This window comes from Muscardinus avellanarius (genome assembly GCF_963383645.1).
Source record: "Muscardinus avellanarius genome assembly, chromosome: 4".
Taxonomy (NCBI): domain Eukaryota; kingdom Metazoa; phylum Chordata; class Mammalia; order Rodentia; family Gliridae; genus Muscardinus; species Muscardinus avellanarius.
Genome location: NC_137789.1, coordinates 56,647,807 through 56,668,446, shown reverse-complemented (window position 1 = coordinate 56,668,446; position 20,640 = coordinate 56,647,807). Strand labels below are relative to the sequence as shown.

Here is a 20,640-nt window from a genome sequence, read left to right as displayed (position 1 = left end):
AAAGAATAATGAGATAACTTTTACTTCAAAATTTGAAGCAAAAATACAGTGATTTCATTATATATTATAACTAGGAATAGCTGTTTAAAAATATTCTTAAAACGTGTATTTTTGGGTTGCCTTCTCTTTCACAGGTACTGTTCTAGGTGCTATGAATACAGTGTTGAATAAAGCAAATAAGGTTTTCTACTAAGAAAGAAAGACAACCTTAGTCTAAGAAGTACTTGTTATACCATTACAAAGTTAATTAAATATGGCTTTGGAATAAAAAGAAATTTTTTCCTAAAAGGCAACTTTCTAATTAAGAGACAAAATTTTAGAGAACAATATTTACTTAGAAACACAAAATAGCTAATTGACTATTTCAGTGTAAAGCTCATGAACTACATTTCCTGTATATTTTCCCAAAGTATATTTACATTCAAAATAACACAATGAGACACTCTATTTTTGCATACTTAGTCAATGGAAAAAGCTCCCATTTTCAAATTATGACATCAAAGATAATTTAAAGCAATTATCATACATCTGAAATAGATATCCATCCATGTGTCAGCTACTCTGGGAAAAGCAACTACAACTGAACGTTAGGCTACTATAATTATTCCTCATCATCCCTTTGTAGAGGTATTATCTGAATTTCTTTGGCTATCCTTTCTGCTAATGTCCTATTATTTGCAGCAATTATTCTTCGTGACATCAAATCAAATGGTCCACCTAAAATCAAATCAAATATGGAAAAGTTACATTTTACACAATGATAATTCAGCAAAAACAAGTACAGCAATAAGTAGCATGGTCAATCCCAACATTTTAGTATGTTCAATTTTGTTAAAAAAAATTCCCAAATCTGCTCACTCCATCACATAACTACAATTAAGTACATTCAGTACATAACTGAATTTTTATGTACTTTTTAAAGTAAATAACGAAGGCAGGGGGGGACTGTCTTCAGCTCATACCAGTCTGAAAAATGTCACTTTTTTCTCTGTTCCTCCTCCCCTCCACCTCCCCTTTTTTTTTGTGTGTGTGGTACTTGTGAAACCCAGGGGCATTTTACCTCTGAGCTACACCCCCAGCTTGATTTTTTTATTCTTTATTTTGAAACAGGGTCTCATTAAGTTGCAGAGTGCCTCAATAAGTAGCTGAGGTTGGCCTCGAACCCCAATCCTCTTATCTCAGGCTCCCAAGTACTAGGAGTACAAGTGTGTGCCACCATGCTCAGCTCTCTTTCATCTTTTATGCATTCTTTTTTAGCCTCATTATTGTTTGAGAATCTATGGACAGGAAATATAACTCTAATGCATTTTATTCCACACTCCCTCCCTTTCCCATTTCCTATGTCTTTATTTTTCCTGAGGTCACTGATGAATCATCTGAATCGGGTTCATCCTTTAAAAATTCCACTATCAAGCTGGGCACAGTGGCATGCTCCTATAATCCCAGTACATGGAAGACTGAAACAGGACAACCACAGGTTTGAGGCCAGTCTTAGCCACCAAGTGAGACTAAGAGGCAAAACATCCCTGGATCAATCCCCAGTAACCCCCCCAAAAAATAAATAAATAAAGTAAAAAGTAAAATATTTCACCATCATCTCAAAGCAAGTATCTAACCTCTTTAGGCCCAAAGCTGAGCATAGCAGTAAAGGCACAGCCACCACACAGAGCCGCTGGCACAGGCCTGATTCAATGCCCGTCTAGACCTGAGCCTCTCAGGAGCTCCCAGCACTCACTTTGAAAGAGGCTTAGCCATTTTTCATTATCAGGTCACATCACCATTACCTCCTATTCTTGCCTCTATATCCTAATGTTTATTTTGATTTTGTAGAAAATTATATAGCTTTTTTTTTTTTTTGCCTTAAAAGCTAAAGCAGAACATGTATCAACAATTTTAAAAAAAAACCTAAAGAGAGGAAAGTCTAACAGATATGGAGAGAAAAATGCTTTACTATTCTCTTAATTTTACCTGTTACATCCATTAGCACTCCCCCAGCTTCTGTAACAATAATGCCAGCTCCTGCCATATCCCAGCAGTGAATTCCCATTTCATAATATGCATCTGCTCCTCCAGTTGCCACAAGGCACATATTAATAGCGGCTGTCCCAACACTCCGGATTCTAACATGTGGAAATAAGATTGGAAAATAGTCCTTTCAAATAAGGTATTTCTCCTTAACCAGCTTCAGTGCTGACTGAGAGAACTTGAACTATTTTTGTAAAAAAAACAAAAGAAGAAAGCTCTGATTTTGAAATAATTATCATGGTGTACTATGTAAATCATAAAATAACTTCTCATAAATAATAAATTAAACGTTATTCATTTAAAAAGATATAAATTAGAATGATTTTTCAGGAAAAAAAATCACCAAAGAAATGCTATAATGCTACCATCATGGTATGCATATACATTTATATTTGTCTAAATCTAGGCACTGCAGTTTCTATTATTTCACACACGTGTACACACACACACAAACACACATACTACAATGTTAATATTCAAAACGTCATGTTACTGGTCATTCTCTATTGGGTGTGTATCACATATGTGACTGAAGAGGTCACACCTGCCTCAGCTCTGCATAGATCTGGGCCTGCCTTGGAAAAGTACTTCAGGTTTCCCTTCTGACTGCACCTCTTCCTTGGAAATATACCAAGTTAAGTATGGAGACTACTTGATAGAGATTCATCAGTAATTGCTAAAGTTTGATTTTTACATTAGTATCAAAGTTTCTCTCCAAATAATTATGATGGGGAAAATAGCATCTTTATGATGGTCTACAGTTCCCAAGTGTTCAATGTTATTATCACTCATAACAGGACAAACAGGGATCATGTGGTTCCCAAAATGCCTCGAGGAGGAAGAACATTACTTCTGTGGCATTCCTGCCAAGAGGAAAACAAATCCAAATAAAGAGATGTACTATGAATCAATTCGCCTATGCCTCTCAAAAACATCAAGGCCATAAAAGACAACGAAAAGCTATGCAATTGCTCTAAAGAAAACAGGTCAGAAATGACCACTAAATAAAACACAGGATCCTCGACTGAACTCTGGATTAGAATGTTTTTCAAAATTTAAATAGCTTCACTATATAGTTATGAATCAGTTTAATTTCCTGACTTTTCTAAATGCACAGTGATTATATTAGAGAATGCCCCTTTTATTAAGAAAATAAACATTTAAGAAAAAGGAGAATCATGTCTACAAGTTATTTTCAAATGTTTTCTACTCAAACTTCTTTTGTAATTGTTGAAACTTCAGGAAATATGGCATTCAGTTCTAGTCAGCAAGATCTTTCACAGATTGTTTTTTAAAATTATGGGAAATTGATGAAAAGTGATACTTATTTTGATCTAAAAAAATCGACTTTAGTGGGTTTAGTTTTTATTTAAAAGAAGGTACATTTGCTCCCTTCTCACATGGGATATGTACTTTATAGCACATGTATCCATAGTTCATGCTCTAGAAAGAATACAACACACTCTTTCACAAATAATCCCTTGGCATTCTATTCTGGGGTAGAATCCTGGGCTAGAACAACAGTGATAGCTGCTGGCAATGCTCTGTCTACTTCCAGTGAACACCATGGGCTCCCAGGGAAGGAGTATGGCACTCAGCAAGAGCATACTCTTCTAGCCAGGCGTGGTGGCGCACACTTGTAATCCTAGCATTTGGGAGGCTGAGACAGGAGGATCGCGGTTTGTGGACAGCCTCAGCTATTTAGTGAGGCCCTCTGCAACTCAGTGAGACCCGGTTTCAAAATAAAGAATAAAAAAAAAAAAAAAATAGGGCAGAGGGTGTAGCTCTGAGGTCAAATGCCCCTGGGTTCCATCCCCAAACCCGCAAAAAAAAAAAAAAAAAAAAAAGGAGAGCATAATCTTCTATAGACAAATATTTCCAAAGGATTACCAAAAAGATTAAAAAAGATTATTCAATTACCAAGTAATAAGGGTATGGCCCATATTCTGCATTATGTATTCTAAATCCTATCTTTATCTGATAACTGTAATCTTGAAAATGTCTCAGTTTTAGCTTTCTTATTCTTAAAATGGGGATCAATTTGCCTTAGCTCACTACTGTAATGACTACAAATAATATATGTAAAGCATCCAGGGGAGTACCTGGCATATAAAAGGTCTTAGTAAAAAGTAGCTATGTTTACAACGGAACCAGTCTCTAAACCATGACGCCACAAACATTAAATAATAGACACATTACATCCCTCCCTCCCTCCCTCTCCTCCTCCTCCTCCTCCTCCTCCTCCTCCTTTGGTGGTACTGGGGATGAAACCCAGGGGCATTCTACCTCGGAGCTATACCCCCAGCCTTATTAATTTGTTATTCTTTATATTTTGAAACAGGGTCTCACTGAGTTGCAAGGGGCCTCACTAAGTAGTAGCTGAGGCTGTCTACAAACTGCGATCCTCCTGTCTCAACCTCCCAAATACTGGGATTACAAGTGTGCATCACCATGTCCAGCTCATTTCTTCTAAATTAATTCTTCAAAATTAAACAAAAGCAAATGACCTACAGTAATTTACTATCTCATAAATGTTACTATTTCCTAGTTAGCAACCTAATAGACTGTTTCTATTTGTTTAAAGCATTGAACCAGATTATAAATCTCTTTGGTTTCAATTTGTTTTGTACATTCTGAAATCCTATTGCAAAACTTAAAAATTAGCAGAATGCAAAATATCATAAAAAGAAATAAAAAAATCAATATATATCCTTGGCAACATTTTCCTGGCTAAACCATTAAAAAAAATCCTTAAGTAAAAATTATTTTTTACTTTGACCAGTCAATGGCAAAATAAAAGGTTATGGTTGTAAACCACTTACAGCTCTTTTATGGCTAACATAACCATTTTATTGCCCCTGGTTAAAGTCCTTGTCTCAAAACAGAAAGCCAGCAGGAGTTTTTAAAAATCATATTGCTCTTGCCTCAAGGACATCATTCTGGAAGTTCTGTAGCTCTGTGTCAGTGATTCTCTCTTTTACTTTGCTCATTACTACACAGGCCACAGATTTATAGCCTATAATCACAGTTTGTACTATTGCCAGACTATACTTTAACTGTCTTGACTCCTAAAAGAAGTTAAATATTAGAGAAAGAGAAAAGATCTGGAGGCCAGGGTTGAAGTCACATCCCCATCTGGCTGTGTGATCTCAGGGAGCCACCTCACCTCAGTGAACCTCAGGCAGCTCTTCTACAAAAGAGGATGATTACATAATTTTTAAATTAGTGCTAATAGTCATAACTCAGTGATGATATGATTTTTTTTTTCTTTTGGTGGTACTGGGGGTTCCTGGAACCTTCGGGCTACACTCCCAGACCTATTTTTATTTGGAAACAGGGTCTCTTAAGCCAGCACAGCTGGCTTCAAACCTGTGCGATCCTCCTGTCTCCGCCTCCCAAGCGCGGGGATTACAAGCGTGCGCCACCATGCCCGGCTCAGTGATGATATTTTCAAGGGAAAAAAAAGGTAGGAGCAGCTGGCAGTAAAGTAGAATCATAAAAACCTATTATTGGCAGTTTGATCATGATTTTCATTCAAACAACTACATTAAAAGAAAAATGTTATTTAATATAGCCATGATCTATAATAAATTTAAGGACCTTGAACCTCTTTTTTTATTTTTTATTTTTTCATTTTTAAATCACTTTTGAGACAAGGTAAGGCTCCTGGGCTCAAGTGATTCTCCTGCCTCAGTGTCCTAAGTAGCTGAGACTGCTGGTGCATGCCACTGCTCCCAGCAATATTTGCTTTTAATTCTTCACTTATAAAAACACCTTACAGAAGAACTCTAAAGGTATTCAAACTCCCTACTACCTTCTTGGAAAAAAAAAAAAATCAAGCCAAATAAAACCCACAGAACCCATTCTTTGAACATTTCTAGGAATCAGAAAATATAATTGCTGAAGCTACCTTCAAGAAAGCAAAACGAACTAATTCTAAAAGCACTGCAAGCTTGCAGATGCAGAAAATGAGGAGAGGAAGCTAAAAAGCCTTTATGACAAAGAGCTGAGAGGAACAGAGGACAAAGAAGGGACACAGGCAAAACCACCCCAAACTCACAGCTCTGCTTCAGGGGCTGAGCTAGAGAATATGGACAACTTGCCCTGGCAGTCTTGGGGAAGCCATGGCTCTGAAAAAGAATCAGCTAAGACAGAACAGTTGGTACCTCTTGGAGACAGCTTTAGTAAAGGAAAGGTAGGAACTAAGAGCAAAGAATTTAGGATCCTGTAGAAATAAGAAAAATTAGAAATGGCAACCTAACCCTCCCTCACCATTTAATAGACATTCAGAAGGGCATAACACAGATATCCTGATCTCAAAATTGATAGAAATAGAAAAAGTAGAACATATCCACTGAAACTACTGCAGAACAGCAGACATTACTAATAAAAATGTTTTGCTTTTTTTATTGATCTGGTCTTCCTTAAAAGCCATTAATGAGCCGGGCATGGTGGTGCACACTTGTAATCCCAGTATTTGGGAGGCTGAGACAGGAGGATTGCAGGTTCGCAGCCAGCCTCAGCTACTTAGTGAGGCTCTCAGCAACTAAGTGAGAACCTGTTTCGAAATAAAGAATTAAAAATAGGGCTGGGCAGGATCGAAGCCTGACAAGGGGTTAATCCAGTGCCGGGGCCAACGGCCGGCATTGGGGCCTGCCATAAGGCAAGGACGGTGTTGGTGCCTCCGAGGCCGGGATTGGAGCCTGCCGAGGGGTTAGGCCGATGCCAGGGCCAGCGGCCAACATCGGAGCCTGCCATGAGGCAAGGCCGGTGCTGGGGCCTCCAAGGCCGGGATTGGAGCCTGTCAAGGGGTTAGGCCAGTGCCATGGCCAGAGGCTGGCATCAGAGCCTTCCGTGAGGCAAGGCCGCTACTGAGGCCTCCGAGACGGGGATCAGAACCTGCCGAGGGGTTAGGCCAGTGCAGGGGCCAGCGAGGCCGGCATCGGAGCCTGCCGTGAGGCAAGGCCGGTGCTGGGGCCTCCGAGGCCGGGATTAGAGCCTGCCAAGGGGTTAGGCCAATGCCGGGGCCGGGGCCACCAAGGCCGGGATCGGAGCCAGCCGAGGGGTTAGGCCGGTGTCGGGGCCTGCGAGAACAGAATTGGGGCCTCCCATGAGGCAAGGCTGCTGCTTTAGCTAGCGAGGTCTGGATCAGTCCACGGGGTAGCCAGGCCACTACTGGGGCCATCAAGAGTGGGATCGGTACTTGCAACGTGGCATGCACAGAGAAATATCACAGAAAATAAAAACCAGATGCTTCCCCTAATCAGCAATAACTAGGAGGAAAGGGGTAACAGGAAGAAGTCGAGCTATAGAAAGGGCTCTATAGTGAAGCAATTACAGTGACCAATCAGAGGGTATGGAATAGGGGAGGATGGAGCCTCTTTAAAACGCAAGAGGTACATAAACAAATGTATCAAAGTTAATCACCAAGCAAACAGGGGGTCGAGGGAGGGGGAGGGGAATGGGATGGGGACTGGATGATGTGTGCTTGTATATCCTCTCAAGTCTTGTATTCCAATGGGATGTGTGATTACAATGCACCAATAAAAATAATTATAAAAAAAATAGGGCTGGTGGTATAATTCAGAGGCACAATGTTCCTGGGTTAAATCCCTAGTACTGTTAAAAAAAAAAAAAAAAAGAAGCCAATAATGAAGCAAAAGAAAACTAAAACATCAATCAAATCTGAATGAAATATCCCCAAACACTTATGTATACTAAAATAAAGATAGTAAGAGCAGAAATGTACCCACAGAAATAAAACAAAAAAAGCAAGATGACTGAACTCAGGAAAGAAGTGGGAAAAAAGATAAAATGATATGAGAAATAAAGACAAGTTGCCCAAAGGAGAGCAGATGTAAAAGAAAACTTAATAATTAAGACAAATGAGTAAAAGCAAAACAAGAAAGCAAAAAAAGGACAAAGAAAGAGTGGCTGAAACAGAAGATGCAAAGGATACTGAACATTTCTCCGGAGTCTCTGAAGAAGAAAATAAAGAGCAGAAATAAAGAAATATTTAAAACTAATCAAGAAAACTTTCTAAAAAAACTATACTAAAAAAATTTTCCAGAAATAAAAAGACATGATATGCATTTAAGAGAAAACTGAAGCAGAATAATCCTAAAATAAATCCTTGTGAAATTATTAGCCTTTGAAGATTAAGAAGGAAAAAAAATCTTAAGAGCCTTCAATAAAAGGTAGGATAACTAAATAGTCAAGAAAATTACATTGACATCTTTTTCTCAATAAAAAATAGAAAAGGGCTGGGGATGTATTTCAGTAGTAAAACATTTGCCTAGCATGTGCGGGTCCTGGGTTCAATCCCCATTACCACAAAAAAGATAAAAGAAAACAATATTCTTGGAAGGAAAATAAAAATTTCAAAATTTATGAAAAATAACTTTCATTAAAAAGAGTATATAGTGGAATCTATGGAATACAATTTAAGCAGTGACCAAATAAAAATTCATACTGATATGTTTATATCAGTAATAAAATATTAAAGTAAAATTTTTATTCAAAAAGGAACATACACCAACGAAAGGGATAAAGTGAACCACAAGAGATCACATGGATGAAAATACATATAAGACAGAGGAGAGAAAAACATTAGACCAAATTACTATATCAAAATCCTGGTTCTTCAAAAAGACAAACCATTAGTTTATTTTATCAAGATCCTCTCCCCTAAATAACAAAGAATAAAAATATCTAAAATAAGAAGTGACAAGGGGAGAAGTACTTATATATAGAAATTAAAAGAGTCTCTTTTGAAGATCAAAATTATGGAAATGTTCTAGATTTAAGAAGGCTAGCGAGATACAGCAACAAAATGTAGTATCAAAGCTGAGAGTGCAGCTAAGCGGTAGAATGAATGCTCCACATGTGTGAGGCCCTGGTTTCAACCAGCACCAACCCCTAGCCCCTACCACACATACACAACCAAAATGTAGTGCTGACCTAGGCTGGGCCCTGCACTGGAAGAAGGAAAATGCTGTAAAATATATCAATTGACAAAACTAAATATAGATGGGCAGTTAGATAAAAGTAAATTAAGAAGTCAATAACTACGAGTTTGTAGAAGAGATTATCTCTAATCTTAGGAAATACACTGAAAGATTTCAGAGTAAAAAACCATGATATATATAGTTACTCTAACATGGCTCAAGGAAAATACACATATACAATGATAAAATGCTAAAGCAAATAGGCTAAAATGTTAAGAGCAGTTAAATGTGAGTAAAAACATACTATTATTCTTCGTATTATTTTATTTCTATAATTTTTTGTTAAGTTAGAAATTATTTTCAAATAAAAAGTTTTCAAAATTATATTATAAAATCAGAATTATGGTACCTATTCCCATGTCTGTTAATAAAAATTCTATTTCTAAAGGAAAATTCATTCCTTTAAAATAGCAAATTACCCAGAACTTTAGATGGGAAATGAAAAGAGCTTACCCATGAATAGGAACAGAAAAAAGCTTTTCCATATTAGAAAGAACAATTCTTACAGTCTCTGGAGTTCTGGAAGAGCCCAACTCAGTCACTAAGAGTGATTTGGTGATATCTGAAATGAAAATGTTTTAGATAACCACTGTATTTTAATAGTTAGAACTCTAGAAAAAAAGTGACACTTGAAATTCAGAATCAAACAGGACACCTTTATCTTTCTTTCTAGTTTTATCAAATTTGTTTCTTTCTAAACTTTAAATGTTAAAATACTGACAAATTTATTACCTTCAAGTAATCATTTTAATACACACCAAAGAGTCCACCTTCTTTGACACTACCCCAAAAGAATAGAATATCACCAGTTTGCCTGTATATATACCTTTAGTGGGAAATAAGCAAATATCTTTATTAAAAAAGCAGAAATTATAAATTAAATTTGACTAGAAATATATGAGTCTGAAATAAAACAAAAGTTACAAAAAACAAGTTAGCCAGCCTCAGCTACTTAGTGAAGCCTTTGACAACTTAGTAAGACATTGTTTCAAAATAAAGAATAAAAAATAGGGCTGGGGATGTAGCCCAGAGGTATAACGCCTCTGGGTTCAATCCCCAGTGCCACTATAAAGAAACAACAAAAAAAGTTAAGAGTGGTAGCTCCCTTATCTGACCTTCACTTACTAAGGTGACAGATTAGTACTTTCAATCTCTTCTCTGAAATAGCATGACTGAAGCTAGACACACACTCCACACTTCATCTCCTCCCACCAGCTTAGAGGTGCTGTTTGTTTGTTCACAGCATGTTGGACTGTTGCACTACTTCCAATCATTACATAATTTAACTGAACATTATATAAAGTAAAAAATGATTATACAAAGGGAGGTTCAAGGCCAGCCTGAGCAAGAACATGTCTCAAAGAAAAAAAAAAAAAGCAAGGATCTTGGGTTTAATCCCTAGTACCATTAAAACAACAACAACAACAAAAGAATTTGGGGGCTGGGGAATGTAGCTCAGTGGCAGGGTCTGCACAGCATGCTTGATTCCTTAGTTTGATGCCCAGTACCCTGCACATAAACACAGAATATAAAAGTAGAAACTGAAAAATGTTGATGTGGCTTATGAAAGGTGATTCAAAATTTCAATCAGGTATCACATAAAAAAAGTATTAAAATGCCAATCATCTAGCTCACACACAAAAAATGTATAGTTGCTTGCTATAACCACAGTGTCTGCATCCATGGACTAAACCAAACTCAAATTGAAAATACCCCCTCCTTCCCCCCAAAAAACTACCTCTAGACTGAAAATGTAGATATTTTCCCCTTGTCATTATTCCCTAAGCAATTTAGCATAATAATTATTTACATAGCATTCTCATTGTATTACATATTTTAAGTATTCCAGAGATGACTTAAAGTATATGGGAATACTTAGGTATGTTATATGCAAATACAGTATCATTTTACATAAGATTCTTGAGCATACATGGATTTTGTTATCAGCAGAGGATGCTAGAACCAATCCCCCAAAGATACTGAGGGACTATCATAGCATGTCATTTTCAATGATTGTTAGTTTTAGCAGTTTATTTTGATTTGTCTAATACTTGATTCAATGGCATCAAATCAGAGAAATTCTTACGATGTTATGGCTGTCACAATAAACCATGAATTCCATATGAGTGGGAAGCTAGTGGAAAGCTAGTCTTATTCATCTTCCATCTCCATCACTTAGTACAATGTTCAGCTAAAAATGTGTTTGCTCAATTACATTTCCTTACACTGCTTCCACTACCATATTCAAAACTGAAGTCAAATATAAAAGTAAAGAAAAAATAAACACAAGCAGTCAATACTTGGAGAACTTAAAAAAAAAACTACAAAATATGAGTATACAATATCAATTGCCCCCCAAATTGGAGGACAAACCTACCTTCTTGTTTTGAAACCTCCAGTTTTTGGCCATTACAAAAAGCACCTTTCCCTTTCCTGCCAGTGTACATCTTATCTTCCACACAACTGTACACAACTCCAAATTCCATCTGCAGAGGAAAAACAAGTTTCCTTTACCAACCTGAATATTTTTCTTCGTTAAATCAAAACTTTTTTCTAATAAAGGAACCAGAAAATTTTAGTATATACTAACCATGATTCAATTAATTTCCAGCCCCAACAAAGAAAGAGGTCATCAGACCTAAAATCCTGACTCCTCCCATCCAGGCCTAGACATGGGACACCCAACTTCTCACTCTCTCTTAGTTTTAGATGCAGACAGCCCTGTCCTATTTTCTCGTGTGAAAATGTCCTTGTGTGTTATGAGTTGTCCTCTCCAATTCTTAAAAACTGCCCCATCAAATATCACTGTTTTCTTAGATTTTTCTTCTGGTAACTTCTCCCCAGGTTTTCCCCTCTCTTACTGTTTACAGTTGAATTCCTGTCCCTTAAAAACTTGCAATCAGCTTTCTTCTCTGAAGACACAGCATGCAAGGAACCATCTTGGAAGAGAATGGCAGACACTGAACCTGCTGACCTTATCCCAGTCTCCAGAACTGTAGATCCATAAATCTCTCTTTATGATAAATTACCTGGGATCAGGTATTCTGTTATAGCATACCCAAGACAAAAGACACTATTCAAACCTTCCCCCTTTCCTGTCAAATAGTGTACAATTTGCATCTCTCAATTTCCTGTTAATAAATTACAATTTGGCATCTGCTCTGATCATTAATTCTTCTGAAATCTGAGGACAAGGAACATGAGTAAATTCTTACCAACCAAAGGACCAGTAAAGAACTGGAGACTGCTGGCCATCACGGATACTTGTTAATATTTCATGCTTCTGGCTATATGCTAAGTTGCACCTACCTCATGAATTCATCTCAGTGTTACTGTTAGAATCTTCTTCCCTGCCCAACCCTTAAGGTTGTGTACCTCAGGCTTTTTTCCTTCTTCCTCTGCTTCCTTTTCTCTTCTATCTCTCCATATTCTTACAGGCTGGTCCATTATAGTCCACAAATTCAGCTATACCAAAAACCTTTGCTTCCATCAACCCACTCATCATGGGTGAGAGCCTATGCTTCAGAATCTAGTCTTGAAGAAACCTTGTTCAAAGAGGTCAAAATCACTTCTTTAATCTCTCCAAACTATTCTTTCTATTGAAATGTGTTTCTTTTCTTTTTATCTGGCAAATTTCTAATTTTCTAAGTGGTGATTGATACAACCAACTGCTAATACTCCCGTTACTGAGATTTTCCTAACCTACTCTAGACAGAACTGTTTATAACCTTTTCTATGCAATACAGGGTTTTGTTGTTGCTGCTGTCATTGTTTTTCATGGTTCTACCACATACATGGGCTTTTATCTGTTCACATATCTGACTCTGCACTGACAGCAGGTTCGGTGTCTGCCATTCTCTTCCAAGATGGTTCCTTGCATGCTGTATCTTCAGAGAAGAAAGCTGACTGCAAGTCCAGTGGCAAGGATAGCACATACCCCAAGGCTGGTTACATGCTAAATGCTCACTTAGTTCTTCTGGGATGTTCTCCCTGATTAGTACAACTCTGTAGCTAAGCTTTCATTTTAACTAATTTGTTTTTTATCTTCAGAAATAGCTTAAATGTGTTTTGTACATGTTGATCAAATATATCACAATCCCCTTGAAGACAGGTAGGTAAGATATTAGTAAACATCTTTCACTGTTTAGCAAGTCAAATAGCCAAACAGCAAAGAAATGCAATAGCTATGGATTTTACACTACTGAGCTTTAGATATAAACACTCAATTTTAGGTTCCTAACTGTACTTTGCATTTTCCAACCATGCAAAATGGCTCCTGCCACTCCTTGTACTTAGAATGTCTCTGTTCACTGACATGTATAAAAGCATTCCTATCTCAAATCTCTCCTCGTGTATGCAGCACTTTGGATCACATAAACTGTTAATATATCTGATTCTATTACATATTTAATGATGATTACATACTAAGTTGTATTTCATTTACTTTTGTGTATTTTCTCCTTTTAACTCCTGCTTCTCATCTGATATTACATTTTCTTCACTAAAAATGTATTATGAAAATTTTAAGTCTGATGACATATATTCAATATAATATATAAATTGAATATAGAGAAATCTGAACTTATTACTGAGACAATTACTCTTTCTCAGAAAATGATATCAAGGCATTTTATGAACCATACATTAAAAACAACATACCTTTTTATTTACAACAAAGCCAATCGAAACAGCTACAAAAGGAAATCTTAAAAAAAAAAGACCCACAAATTTACCAAGATAGAACATGATTTCAATAAAATTCTTCTTTTTATAAATGCTTATACATTTTTCATACAAAGTCTCATCCTCTTTCCCTACCAAAGACATAGCACAGGTATTTAGTGTGTGTAAATAGGAAGGAGGTAGTATGTACATAAATACATACATTCACAGAGAAATCTTCTGTAAGCAAGAAACATATTTGAAATAATTCACAAGAAACTAAGAAACTAATAACAATGGTCACTTCCAAAAATAGATCAAAAGAAACTGAAGAGCAGACATGAGAAGTACAGTTTGCACTGTATGCCATTTTCTATATATTCAAGGTCAATTGCCATGAATATATAGTAACCATGTAAAATATTCTTTAAAAAAAAAAAAATATATATATATATATATATATATAGGCACAGTAGCACGCTCCTATAATTCCAGTACTTGGGAGGTTAAGACAGGAGAATCACAAGTTCAAAGGCAGTCTCAGCAACTTATCAAGACCCTGTTTCAAAATAAAAAAATAAAATAAGATTGAAGGTATAGCTCAGAGGTAGAATGCCTCTCTGGGTTCAATCCCCAGTATCTAAATAAATAAATAAATTGAAAAATAAATCGAAAAAAATTTATATTGAAGTTAAATAAGATTCCTAGCCAGGCATGGTGGCTCATGCCTATAAGCTCAGTACTTGGGAAGCTGAGATGAGGAGGATCGTAGGTTGGAGGCCAGTGCATGGCAACTTAGCAAGACCCTGTTTCAAAGTAAAAAATAAAAAGGGCTGAGGGTGTACCAAAGTTGTAGAGTGCCCATGGGTTCAATATCCAGTACTATAAAAAAAATGTATTTCACTCATTTTTTTCCACTGGTAAGATCTATGGTAAATCCAAGTACTTATAGTGCTGCTACTTATCTCTAGTCTGACATCAAACTCAGAGCTTCACATTTGAAAGTAAGTGTCAGCCATAGTGATTTCCATGGCTGCCTCAGAGTTTGAAGAAAGGTTCTAATTACTGACTCCAAAGAAAATCGGGATAAACAAAATAGACAAAATAGGTGCAACATAATTATTTTAAATAAAACTCAAGTATTTAATATTGAGTACTTATTTTATTTATTTAGTGGTGCTGGTGATTGAACCCTGGGGCATTCCACCCCGAGCAACATCCTTAGTCCTTTTTATGTTTTGTTTGGTAAGATCATCTCACTAAATTGCTGAGAGTCTCGCTACATTGTTGAGGCTATCCTTGTAGCCTCCCAATTACTGGGATTACACCAGAGAGTTTAATTTTAACAAAAATAGGACCCACTGTACTATCTTATTACACACTGTATTATCTTTTTATGCTACAATACATCGTGAATTGCTTTCTTTTGACACAACATTCTATTACATAAAGATTCTAGGATTTAGCTTTATAAACTTTAATGATTCTTGTGCAATACAAATATGTGCACTACATGTTTAACATCTAAGTGGAATCCCACCAGGCTAGGTACTAATTTTAACTTCCATTATCATTCCATTGGCTTTCTTCTAGAGATAATGCATTGCAAGATATTTCCTCTGTGGCAGGCACTATCATAAGTTCTTACATAAGTGTACTACTCTCTAAGTCCCCAAAACAATTCCATGAGGCAAGTGCCATAAAAATGGCTATTTAGCTCTTTCTCTCCTAGGCCGCTTTTAAGTAAAGAGAACAGCCCATGTGCTCTCCCTTGGCCTCCTTCTGCCGCCATGCCCTGAGATCTGCCCTCCTCAGCCCCACATGACTGAGTCCTATGGAGGCAAATAGTTTGAGAATTAAAGGAGCTGGCCAAAGTGTTGCCTCTTCACAACTAGTAACCCCGATGGACATCTGATATCTTGAAGTAAAAAAATCTGTACTTCAAATTCAGGTTCCCTATACACATACTAAAAATGGTCCTCTCTGTCTGTATTATTAATGTTAAAGCAAGTAAACTATGATGATAATGAATAGTTTAAAAAATGGTCATTTATAAGTATTTTAAAAAGTGATGCTTACAAAGACTAACTTACCTATGGTCACAAAGCCAACTAAAAACAAACCAGAATTCAAGTCCAAGTCTGTTGATCTAAAACCCATGCACTTTTTAACATTGCTTTCTCTCCTGAACTAAATTCATCCTAATAGTGACCTTGTTAGTTTATTAATCTCAAAGCAGTAATGTTGCTTCCTGAAGTAATTCTCTTATAGTGAGACAAAAAACAACGAACAAAGCATTTCACAGTACAAGTCTACATTACTTTCTCTTCACCTCTACATAAGATAAAAGGCTTACATTTTATTCTACTATTAACATTTAATACTATACATTTTGCTCCACTATTAATATTTAATACTGTACATTTTGCTCTACTATTAACATTTTATAGGTACTTTCTTAGAATAAAGAAATGTAAACAAATTACACAACTGCCTAAAGTATATATGCTCCTGAGCAAAGTACTCTAAAGGTCCATCCAGTTAATATACAAATAGTAATTATATTGAAATTTTAAAAAACATACCTATGTACAAAGTTAGTTGTTCCATCAATAGGGTCAATGATCCATGTGGGGTTGTCAGTCAAGACACTTTTCTCCCCAGCTGCTACAGATTCCTCTCCAATGAAACTCAGAAAAGAAAAGAAAAACTCCTAATCTCTACATTACTTTCAATAATTTTCAAATCAGAATGTTTCCTTAGCTAGAGTCTGCTGTAAAACAGACCCTAAGTCTATATACTATTTTTTAATTATTAATCCTTTTTACTTTCTGTAAAACTTTACCTAAACAACAAAGCTTTATTTTATTTCTCCTAGCACTAAGGCAAATAAAGAGCTCCGGAATTCAAAAATCAGGGTAAATAATGGCACACCCATGAGCATGCACGTACACACACACACAAAGCACCTAAAAAAGGCATCTGTTGCAAATGAAAAATTAATGAAATGGGAAGATTTTAAAAGTAAGCCCATACACCCTTCTAAAACTGGCAGGCAGGGCTATTACTGCACAATGACATAGGCATATAAAACACAAAGCAGTGGGCTCTCTTGACCTAAAATTTTGATAGATATTTGTATTATTTTAACTTATTAAAATATTATTCATCTTGATTAATAAAAAAGTAGGCCCACAAATTTTCTAATACTCCTTCTGTCAATATGTAGATCCTAAAAACGATTTTTTGAGTATGAGCTGGACAGAGTGACTCATTTCTAACCAACAGAATAACGCAGAGTGTAAGTATACAACACTGAAGATTATTCACAAAATGGCCCTGTGGTTTCCATACTGATGCTCCATTTCTCCCTCCCTGTCAAGAAAGAAGCCAGCTGCCACGCTGTGAGCTATTTAGAGAAGAGGCCCACATAGTGAAGAACTGAGGGAGGTTGCCAGAAGACAACCCACAAGGACCTGAAGTCTGCCAACCATCACAGAAGTGAAGGAATCCCCTGGCCCTAGTAGAACTTCAGATGACTGCAGCCTTGTCTTTCAGTTTGACTTAACTTCATGACAGAATCTCACAAGAACCATGCAGCTAAGCTAGGCTTATATTTCCAACTTCAGTAAAACTGTGAAATAATAAATGTTTGCTGTCTAGAACATTAAGTTTTTAGGGCAACTTGCTTTGCAGTAATAAATGACTAATACAGAGGAACATTAAATAAGTTAATGAGAACAAGTAAATCACCCACCAAAATTACTGTGTGTGCATGCCTTCTGAAAACATACTGTATAATAAATCTTATATAAATTTCATAAATGGTACCTTAGTTTACTGGTGTCCTATATTCCCTTTTCCTTTTTTATTTATTTTCCCTTATTCAACACTGAACTGCCTTAATAATCATTTGTCATATTCCTCTTCTCTTTTTCTTAATCTTTTCTCTTAGCTGTAAACCTTTTTATTGAAGGAACTAATTTAGCCACAGTTATTTTTTCCCCTCAATGTCTAAAAGACCAGGAATGGCCAATAGCATGATTGCGATTAAGTATAAAATGGAAGTGCTAAAACTTTAAAATGATGACAATGTTTCTGCTATATTTCTATGCCTGTTAGCCCTAGTTTTAGATTTTTCTCTTAAACTCTCTATAAACATCACTACTCTACCATATAAAGAAATCTGCAATATAGAAAATAAAATCTCTGCCGGGTGTGGTGGCACATGCTTGTAATCACCGCACTTGGGAGGCAGAGACAGGAGGATTGCACAGGTTTGAAGCCAGCCGCGCTGGCTTAAGAGACCCTGTTTCCAAATAAAAAAAAAGTATAAAAATAGGTCTGGGAGTGTAACCCCGAGGTAGAAGGGTTTCCAGGAACCCCAGTATATCCAAACAAAAAAAGAAAGAAAGAAAGAAAGAAAGAAAGAAAGAAAGAAAGAAAGAAAGAAAGAAAGGAAAAGAAAAGAAAAGGAAAGAAAAGAAAGTCTCTGAACTTTTAAATCATGCCTATGGCAGACATCTGCTTCCGAACATTCAAACATTCCTCTCTTATTATGAAGAAATCCAAATATGCCCCCTTCCCTATTCCCTAAGCATAGCCCAAAAGCCTAAGCTCAGCAATCACATGTTGCTGCTCAGGATTTATCATTTTAAGCTAATGAAGTAAAAATGTAAGTTTGGCTTGAAAGTATCCAAAACTACTATTCAAGAGTGGGGCCACCAGTGGCATCCTAAGCAATGGTTCCTGTCTGCGAGCATGCCTTTCTCTCTTCCATGTTCCTGGCCTGAGCTGCCCCATACCCTCAAAATAAATTCCTTTTCAGCCTAAGTTAACTAACAACAGGTTTTGTGTCTAAAATCAAAATTTTTTCCCAATATATTTACTCTAAAACCTAGGCTTCATTTTTATCATTTGAAATAGATATAAGAAATACCTGTGAGATGGAAACTTTTCCTTTATTGAAGAGATAAGCATTTTTTCAACTTTTTGGTCAGTAGCAGTTACCAAATCAGCAGGAGAACTTTTAATCATAACATTCATTTCACTTTTTAGAGCTTCACGAATAACCTAAAAAGATTTTTTTGGTAAGCAAATAGAAGACCTATGTAATTTTAAATTAAAAAATTATTTAATTTTAAATGTAAAAAAAGGTAAAATACAGAAATAGGGTTTAAAAAACACTCAATTTATCTTAAAAGATATTCTTAAAATTTTCTGACAAAATGTCTTATGAAATAGGCCTATAATGGTTATGATTTCCTAGGTACAAAGTTACATAATTTCTTATTTTAGATTCATAACTGTCATGAGAAAAAGTTAATGACATAAGACTGAAATAGTCACTAAAGAGCTTAGAAAGATGAAAACAAATGTAGATTAATCAAAATACATGTTTATTTAACAAAACCACACACTATCTATACCTATCACATTATACCGACAAAATTTTAATTCATACCTCTCCAGCTTTTCTTGCTAGAGTTACTGCATAATCCATGCACTCCTGCCAAGGATCAGCCATCTTCTGAATATATCTAACACAAAAAGCACAAAGTAGTTACACGTCTCTCAAAGTCTTATTTAGTTACTGCATGAAAGCATCTCAACTGGCAGTAGACTTTTGTTTCAGGATTCATCCCTTTCCCTATTTTTGAGCTGAATTTCCTCCCCCAAAACTCACTCCCAGACAGAGTAAAGATCATTTTTATAACAAAAAACTGTTGCATGAAATTGTCTTCCAATGTGTCTAAAACTATATCACATTTACAAAAAGCACCCACCAGTTTGGGAAATGAAGGATGAACAAGAAATATTTTAATGAACAGGTATATAGCTGGTAGAGAATAAAATAAAGAGAATATTGATACTGCTGAAATAAAAGAAACTTTGAAGGCAAAGAGCAGACGGCACATGTACTAACTGAATGCCAGGCAGTTGGGTGCTTAAAACTAGTACCGCAAAAAAAAAAATTATATATATATATATATATATATATATATATATATATATGATAAAAAATAAAGCTGTAAAGATGAAGAATTTAAGGTTCAGAGGTAAAAGCAAATTCACCCAGAGTTATATATAGACAAATGACAGAGTCTACAGCACTTTCTATTATAACATTGTGAGAGAGAAAAAAATCTAGGACTAAAAATATAATTTAAAAAGTAAAATTTATTTCCTTTACTTTCAGAGGATAAAAAAGCAACAATACTTTTGTATTCTGACCTGTCCAGCTTTCCACTGACTTCTGAAGACTGTCTCCTGTTTGATCACCCTCTAAAATCTGTACCTAGCACAAGGAAGCATTTTAAGCTGCTATACTCAGAAAATGTGGCACTCTTTAGTAAAATATATATATGTTTTGTCTCCTCTATAATTGAGAATAATTGAGAGAGTTTCATCTTGAAGACTACTCAGAAATCCCAATCAGACTGTTTACATTAAAGGAGAGGTAGCCAGGAATGATGGCACACACGTTTCAAAATAAAAAATAAAAAATAAACAGGGCTGGAAGTATAGCTCAGAGGAAGCCTGCCCCTGGGTTAAATACCTAGTACCAAAATATAAATAGATACATAAGAAAGAGGTCCTGAGAGCAAGAGAGAGCAAAGGACAGATACAGTGAGTTTCTGTTGCTTTTTCTTCCTTATATTAGCATAAAATTTTTTAAAAGTAGGACACTTTTTGAGTTATGTAACTGCTTAGAACTCTTCAAAAATACTTTCCAAACTTTATTCCCATCCTGTGCGAATTCCCTCCAATTCTTTGCTTCTCACCTCAACAGAAGTAGCTTTCTTGGGCTGTGTGTGTTTCCTCTCTCTAGATCCTTTACTCAAGCCACTCCCACTCCACTTCCTGAGGGCACTAATTTTACACCTACCAGCTCTTCAAGGCCTATTTCAAAAGCTACTGTCTCTTCTAGTGTTTCTCCTCCCAG

At 36.1% G+C, this 20,640-nt stretch overlaps 1 protein-coding gene across 2 annotated transcripts; it reads right to left on the bottom strand.

The window, feature by feature from the left end:
- Positions 1-601: 601 nt before the first annotated feature.
- Positions 602-19,221, bottom strand: IMPA1 (inositol monophosphatase 1; the record flags this gene model as incomplete). Of its 2 annotated transcripts, XM_080694042.1 has the most annotated exons (8): positions 602-717; positions 1,969-2,120; positions 9,486-9,594; positions 11,410-11,518; positions 13,692-13,737; positions 16,280-16,384; positions 18,634-18,767; positions 19,159-19,221. In XM_080694042.1, 8 exons carry the CDS (start codon positions 19,219-19,221, stop codon positions 602-604), a joined length of 834 nt encoding a protein of 277 aa, XP_080550168.1. The 2 variants fall into 2 exon arrangements, with proteins under 2 accessions (XP_080550168.1, XP_080550169.1); XM_080694043.1 differs by lacking the exons at positions 602-717; positions 9,486-9,594 and having other exon boundaries at positions 1,981-2,120.
- Between the last annotated feature and the right edge of the window lie 1,419 nt (positions 19,222-20,640).